We start from the raw sequence: 7,875 nt of genomic DNA on the forward strand, positions 1-7,875 counted from the left end.
TCTCGAACCCGCAGACTCAGGCAATCCACTCACCTCAGCCTCCCAAAGGTGCGGGATTACAGGCTGAGCCACCGAGCCCGGCTAATAATTCTTAAAATAAGAAAAAAAGTAATAATAACAAATGTGAGCTATTATGTACTGAGAACTTATTATGTGCTTGGCACTTTACACACATTATCCTATTCATTCCTCTTTTGGCCCTATAAGGAAATCACTGTCATTTCCATTTCAGATGAGCAAGGAAGGCCACATGTCCAAGACCACACAGATAACAGGCTGGGGTACTTGAGTACTCTGGCTCCACAGTCATGGGTCTTAACCATGATGCTGTCCGTACAGTAGAGCAAAAGAAGATAAGGAAACAACTAGCATTTACAGTTCCAAAAATACCTGGAACATTTGGGAGGCCAAGACAGGAGGATTGCTTGAGTACAGGAGTTTGAAACCAGCTGGGCAACATAGCAAGACTTTGCCTCTACAAAAAAATTTAGAGCCGGGCTTGGTGGCTCAGCCTGTAATCCCGTGCCTTTGGGAGGCTGAAGTGAGTGGATTGCTTGAGCCTGTGGGTTCGAGACCCACCTGGTCAACTTGACGAGACCTCATCTCTACAACAAATCAAAAAATTAGCCGGGTGTGGTAGCGCACGCCTGTAGTTCTGGCGACTCGGAAGGCTGAGATGGAAGGATCACCAGAGCCCAACAGGTCGAGGCTGCGATGGCCAGGAGTGGCCACTGCACTCCAGTCTGGGTGACAGGGCGAGACTCCAACTCAAAAAAAAATTTTTTTTTTAATTAGCTGGGCATGGTGGTGCACACCTGTAGTCTCAGCTACTTGGGAGGCTGAAGAGGAAGAAGGATCACCTGAGGCCCAGAGGTCAAGGCTGCATTAACCCATAATTGTATCACTGCACTCCAGCCTGGTCAACAGAGTGAGACCTTTTTTTCTAAAAATAAAAATTTTTAAAACCTAGAACAACTTTCCTGCCTAGAGCCCACTCAGACCTTTTTCCTCTAAGAAAAGAAAAAGTAAAGAAGCAGGAATAACTAGATAGACAAATGAAATAGATAAAACAGAAAAAGAGCAATGTATTCGTAAGACTATATTGCCCAGTGTCCCAGGAGTCCTTTGTCAACTTGTAAGTTAAATGAAAACATTTACAACAAATATTTTAATACTGTTCTGCACTTGCCAAGGTGCTTTATTACTTCACCCCTGACTTAGGATTCTCCTTCTGCATAAGTCAGTCATTCCTTGTCATCTTTCTGGAACCACCCAAATTTGCACCACTGAATACTCCAAAGTCTCAGAAAATGACGACACCAAGCAGCTCTGGAATTGGGAATGAAGGGGAACTTATTGAAAGACTAGATTCCTTGAGGAGCAGTAGATCTGGGAGCCCAACCACCTCCACACACACACACACACACACACACACACACACACACACACACACACACACTCCACACAGACTGGGCAAGTATCTTCCCACCCTTGGAGGTTTGTTCTCTAGGGGATGGAAAACAAGGTCTTAGGATTAGAGATTGAGCATACTTGAGGGTGTGGGTACCATAAAAAAAAAGAAAGAAAGAAAAAAGGTAGAGGGAGGAAATAAAGCTAAATAACCGATGTACACAATTAAGGATGACTTTCCAGGTTGGAGACTAAAAAAATACTGGAAAATCTGTCCAGCTCAAGAGCAAAGACCTAGACATCATGAAGTGCATTCCCTTACAGATGGTACCCACCAAATCCCTGTATAGTCAAGCTCAAAATCAACAAGACTTGCCCACAGCCTCAGATCCCAATCAGCTTTTTGTTCTTGACTCTTTTTTTTTTTGTCAGAGTCTCACTCTATCACCCAGACTAGAGTGCAGTGGCACCATCACAAGCCAATCACAGGCTTGACCTGCTAGGCTCAGGTGATCCTTCCACCTCAGCCTTCCAAGTAGCTGGAACTACAGGTAAGCGCCACCACGCCTGACTAATTTTTTTGATTTATTGTAGAGATGAGGTCTCACCAAGTTGCCTCGGCAGGTCTCGAACCCGTGGGCTCAGGCAATCCTCTCACCTCAGCCTCCCAAAGTGCTGGGATTACAGGCTTGAGCCACTGCGCCTGGCCAGGATACTATTTTTAAGCACAGAGAACATAAATGAGTTGTGGACATTACTGATATGATGGCAGAAATGAAAGACCCAAGAAAAGGGTTGGAAGATAAAGCTGAAGAAATCTTCAGAAAGCAGAGCAAAAAGTCAGAATTGGAAAGCAGGAGAAAAATAAGAAAAGTAGAAGACCTCCAGAAAGCTCACTTTCTGACCAAGTGTTCCAGAAAGAAAGATCAGAGAAAAAACAGAGGTGGACATCATTAGCAAAGTATGTTTCCTTAAATTCCCTGGATCTAGAACATGAGTGTCCAGAGAGAAAGGACCTCTGAATACAACAAGGGCAGCTGAAAATGGAAGAAAACAGACCACACAAAGAGGTCTCACTGGAAGAACTCAGAACATTGGGAAAAACTACAAACCTCCAAGGAGAAAAAAACATCTCGCACAAAGGACCAGAGACCAGAACAGCTTCAGACTCCTCAAAAGCAAGATGTCAATGGAGCAATGTCCTCACATGGCTGAAGGAAAAATAAGTTTCCATGTATAATTTGATACCAGCCAATCTATCAATCAAGTACCCTTCAGCTGTGCAACGTGGACATGCAGATATGCAGCCCAGGCATATTTCCTCCTATAAAGCCTTTCTCAGGAAGTCACTGGAGGGCAACTTTCCAGCAGATCAAGGAAGGAAACCAACATAGGAAAGAAGCAAAAACAACCTCCAGGATGATAGTGAAGAGTAAAAACATGCCGGGTACTGTTTTAGGAAGACAATTGTCATGATAGAGGACAATTAGTTCAGATTGGAGAGTATGACTCAAGAGACAAGTATGTTGAAAGCAGTCGCCAGCATACCCTTTGCCACTGCACCATCTTTTTTTTTCCTTTTCTGAGTCGTAGTCTTACTCTGTTGCCCAGGCTGAAGTGCAGTGGCACGCTTACAGCCACAGGAGCCTCGATCTGCTAGGCTCAGATGACCCTTACGCCTCAGACTTCTAAGTAGCTGGAACTACAGGCATGCGCCACCATGCCCTACTAATTTTTCTGATTTATTGTTGAGATGAGGTCCCACCAAGTTGCCCAGGTTGGTCTCAAACCCTTGGGCTCAAGCAATCCTCTCACCTCAGCCTCCCAAAATGCTGGGATTATAGGCATGAGCCACCGCACCTGGCCTGCATATGTTTAAATTGATGAAACTACAGATGGATGTGCTCCATCAACCTAAGAAAGAGAAGTGTAATCACATCTGGAATCCCAACACTTTGGGAGGTGAAGGCAAGAGGATTGCCTGAGCCCACGGGTTCGAGACCAGCCTGGGCAACTTGGACAGACCTCATCTCTACAATAAATCAAAAAATTAGGTGGCACACACCTGCAGTTCCAGTTACTTGGAAGGCTGAGGCAGAAGGATTGCCTGAGCCCAGTAGGTCAAGGCTGTAGTGGCCATGAGTGTGCCATTGCTCCAGCCTGGATGACTGAGTGAGACTCTGACTTAAGGAAAAAAAAAAAAAAGAAAGCGAAGGTTGTATGGTATAGAAACCAAGGTATTTAACAAAGAAAAAAAGACAAAGAATGCCAAGAATGACAGCAAACTGAAGTCTTGGGATGATAGCTGTGCCAATTTGGAAAGTAACTGACCACACAGAAGGAAAGATGACCCAAGAAAAAATTTGGAACTGAAGGAACACCTTGAACTGATAGACTGACCTTGCAGAAAACCGTACTGAGTGGCTACTGGAAGCTGTAAGAATTAGCAATAGAAACAAAAACAAGCAAATTGAAAAACAAGGAGTTCTTAACCTCAATGAAACCGAAAAGAAAGAAAACAAAATCACAGTACACTTCAGTGCTTAGATGTGAATGCTGTGTGCATGGACATGATGAGGCAATGCTAAATACAGATTTAACAGAAAATTAAAATATAACTATCTTGGGAAAAAAGAGGGAACGGCAATGTAAAGGAGTAAAATCCTTACATACAATAATGGGAAGTAAAAAAGATATCATCTAAAATCGAGTAATCAAAAGATAACAGTATCCGCTTTTTTTTTTTTGAGAAATGTGGAGATGCATAAACGCCCCAGCAAATACAGTCTGTGGGGAGGTGTACTGCAGAGGGAGTTGTGAGGGTCAGGGCAGGAAGCACTGTGTTCTCTTCTAGGTTCTTTAGATATTATTGGACTTTTAAAATGTGTATTACTTGTACAAAAGAAAATATAAGTCTAAAGAAAAAGAAGGATTAGGCGCCCACAACACAATCAGGTGTGCTGGTAAATGTTTAACAATCCGCAGGGGGATAACCCTGATTTCCATCATTCACCAAATTCTGTGACATAAATACTCCCACCATGGCTGTAAATACTACTCCACGGGCTTGCAAAATTCCTGAAATGTTAACAATGGGCCCATAGGCACCAACGCCAGTACTCCCCTGACCACAACCAACTCCCAGTTAGTCAGCGTACAGCAAAGACAGATCACAGATTGACTTCCATCTGACAGCCAAGTCAGAAGCCAGCAAGCCACTCCCGGCCCTAGAGCTCCAGAACCTAGAAGTCACCTCTCCCGCTGCCACTGCCTTGGAGCTCCCCATCACTGCCCTCCATCGTCCCCATAAAGTAAGGAAGTGAACATGTCTGCAGACCAGCCCATCCTGACATTTGCCAAAGGGCAAAAAGGCTGAGCAGCTTTTGCCCCTGGGCTCTTCTGATCATTAGTAAAACCCTCCTCCTCCTCTCCACTCCCTGATTTCACCTCAGAGAGGCTGGGCCTCCCCAATGTTTGTTTTGTTGCCTGGGAATGTGATCTACAGCAATGTCTTCGATATTTTTAAAATCCCACCACAACAGAACAATTTAAAAGCATTCTTGAGTTTTATAGAGATTTTCCTGGAAAACCAACCACATATAATGTAAAAACACACCCAGGCCTGTCTCCAGATGAGCCTGTACCCTTCTTGACCTCTCCTCCACTCGGGCCTAAACAAGCCACCCCCATCCTGCAGAGTGCTCTCTGCCCGTTGGCACATGCTCAGTAGGCTATTACCAAAGTGTGCGATTCTACATCCCTACAGCTGGGATTGAGGTCAGCCATACCAACTCCCTATGGAAGCCCCAAGACATCCTCACACTTGGGACACGTTCATGTTTTGCTGGACCTTAGAGAGCATTTAGTCCAAGACTTTCACTTTACCAACAGAAAGACGAAGAGGGAAAACAATTTGCTCAAAGTTATGCAGCTAGTTAAAAACAATAATACCTGACATTGGCCAGGCGCAGTGGCTCACACCTGTAATCCCAGCACTTTGGGAGGCAGAGGCGAGAAGATTGCCTGAGCCCAGGGGTTCAAGACCACCCCGGGCAACTTGGCAAGCCCTTGTCTCTACAATAAAATAAAAAAATTAGCCAGGCATGGTGACACATGCCTGTAATTCCAGCTACTTGGAAGGCTGAAGCAGAAGGATCTCTTGAGCCCAGCAGGTCGAGGCTGCAGTGGCCGTGAGCGTGCCACTGCACTCCAGCTTCAGTGACAGAGTGAGACTCCGACTCAAAAAAAAATAAACCAATAATACCTCACATCAATATTCCATAGCTCTCCACATTTTATTAAAAAGTATGCATTATTTCAGATGACTCTCATAATCCCTCTGTGAAGAGGGTATCACTACATTCTGTTTTATAAATGAAGAAAAAGGCTCAAGAGAGGATATATCATTTGACCAGGTCACCCAGTTAGAAGGTAGCAAACCCTAATCTCAAACTCTCCCTCACCACACCCCTCTATCTTGGCCATAACTTGGCAACAGCACCTCAAACCCAGATACTCTCACCCCTGGAACTAAACCTTATCCTCCCCACCTTCCCTGTTCTCCGGATCACCAGCTATCTCCTTTCTGCTCATTCTGTGCAACGAGGGAGGGAGATACCCAGAATCCCCCCAATGCTAGGTTCCCACTTTCCACCGTGACTTTTCCAAGGGGACATCAAAGGGAAATGGGGGACAAGGTGAGAACTGAAGGACCCACTCGTTCCATTAGCAGGGCCTGGAGTGGGAACCTGGGGTGTGAGGATCTGTGACCTAAGGAAACCTGAAGCAGCAGAGGGAGCTGGAGCAGACAGTCCTGGAGAAGCAATCCAGGATTCAAGCAAGGAGCAGGGGAGGGGGACACCTCAGAAAATACTAGTTCCATAAAAGAGGGAACCATTGTACTTCATAGTAGCAAAAAGATTAAGAATCCAAAGACCCCCAAGAGGGCTCGCTTGTTAACCTACCCTATCCTGGTTTCTGAAACGTCTTACTCTCAAGGGCTCCTGCACGTTTGCTATCTGGGCAGGCATCGCTTCCCTCCCCCAGCACCTCTGTGGAAAAACTGTCAATGTAGTCCCCCCCACAGAGGGACTGAAGGAGGAACTTTTCACACTGCCTGTCTGACTGGCCAAGTTCTGGGCCTCCCCCACCCATGGCCTTGACCAGTTAGGATAGAGATACAGACCCAGCTGCAGAAGGTGTGTGTTTTGGGAGGAAGGTGGTCTAGGGCAGAGGGAGGCTGTAGCATTCCTACCAGGAAGAGATAAGATAAGGGAATCTGAGGGAAGAGGGACACCCTAGGGACAGGGGAAGCTGGGAAGCCTAATCTGGGAAGCCCAACCGAAGGAGAAGCTTGTGAGAGAAGCCAGAGAGAACACAAGAGAGGCACACTGGGACCCTGCCTGTCTGAGTCCAGCCCTACACAGCAGGCCCTCTCCTCTGAAAGCCCACAGCCCTCCTCACAGATTCCCATCTAACTCCAGAGTAGCAGGAACCGCCCTGAGCCCCTGAAAGAGGCTGCCTAGGTGATCAAGAGTATGGGGCAGGGAGCGCAGAGCCCTGGGTTCTGGTCCACCCTCCACCTACCTGACCCTGAGCACTCAGGCAGGCCCCTTACCATCCCAGGCTTTTAATGCCTCATCTGTAAAATGCCAGCATTGCTCTAGAAGTGTCCCTAAGGGCCCCTCCAGCTCCAGCACTCAGTAGCTCTAAGGGGCAGCCCAGGATTTAAGACTTAAAAGGAGACAGAAGCACCCAGGCCTCCCAGAGTCTTGGTGGAGAACAAAGAGGTGTGTTGCAGACGCCACAGAAACACAGGGCCTTAAGTTCCTCCTCAGATGGAAAAGTGAGGCTGTGGGTGCTGGAACCCTGGGAGGGAAGGCTCATTGCCGGGACACACACGGAGGAGGCTCTCTCAATGCTCAGCGCACTCGAGGGGCAGAGGTGACACGAAACAGAGGGGTGGGGCAGAAAAGAAAGAAGGAACCAGAGGGAAGGAGAGGGCCGGTAAGGAGCCGAGGCTGTGGATCTGGAGGGCCAGGAGGATGGCCCAGAAGCTGCCGGCCATGCTGCCAAATCCAGGTGGGGGAGGGGAGCCTCTCAGGACCACAGTCTCCCCAGGGGCAGGGGTGAGAGGGGTCTGGCCGGAAAGGATGGGTGGGGGTGGGGGTGGGGAGAAGCTGTTTACCTTGGCTTTGCCCATGTTCTCCCGGGGCCCCTCGAGCTGCAGCCAGAAGTAGGGGGTGTCTGGGCGGCTCTGGAAGGCATTGAGCTTGACCCTGAAGATGCGCTGCACTTGCAGACGCTGCCGCTGCACCCGAGGCTTCGATTTTGTCTGCACCATGAACCATTCCTGCGCCGGGGGGTCGCCCCCGGACAGGAGCATGGCTGCCCCGCCCGCCCCTGGAAGGAAGGAGACGGCAGTGTCACCGGGGTCCCAGTGCGGGAGGCGCCCCAGCCCCCAGC

At 47.8% G+C, this 7,875-nt stretch overlaps 1 protein-coding gene across 1 annotated transcript in view; it reads right to left on the minus strand.

Annotated features, from left to right (window-relative positions):
* NYNRIN (NYN domain and retroviral integrase containing) overlaps positions 1–7,806 on the minus strand; it is a 21,715-nt gene extending 13,909 nt beyond the window's left edge. Inside the window, exon 1 of the mRNA XM_008069700.2 lies at positions 7,598–7,806. Coding sequence (XP_008067891.1) covers positions 7,598–7,795 — 198 coding nt within the window. The 5' untranslated portion in view covers positions 7,796–7,806. The remainder of the gene's footprint in view (positions 1–7,597) is intronic.
* Between the last annotated feature and the right edge of the window lie 69 nt (positions 7,807–7,875).

This window comes from Carlito syrichta, unplaced genomic scaffold, assembly GCF_000164805.1.
Source record: "Carlito syrichta isolate Samal-C Ts95f unplaced genomic scaffold, Tarsius_syrichta-2.0.1 Scaffold312194, whole genome shotgun sequence".
NCBI classification, from domain to species: domain Eukaryota; kingdom Metazoa; phylum Chordata; class Mammalia; order Primates; family Tarsiidae; genus Carlito; species Carlito syrichta.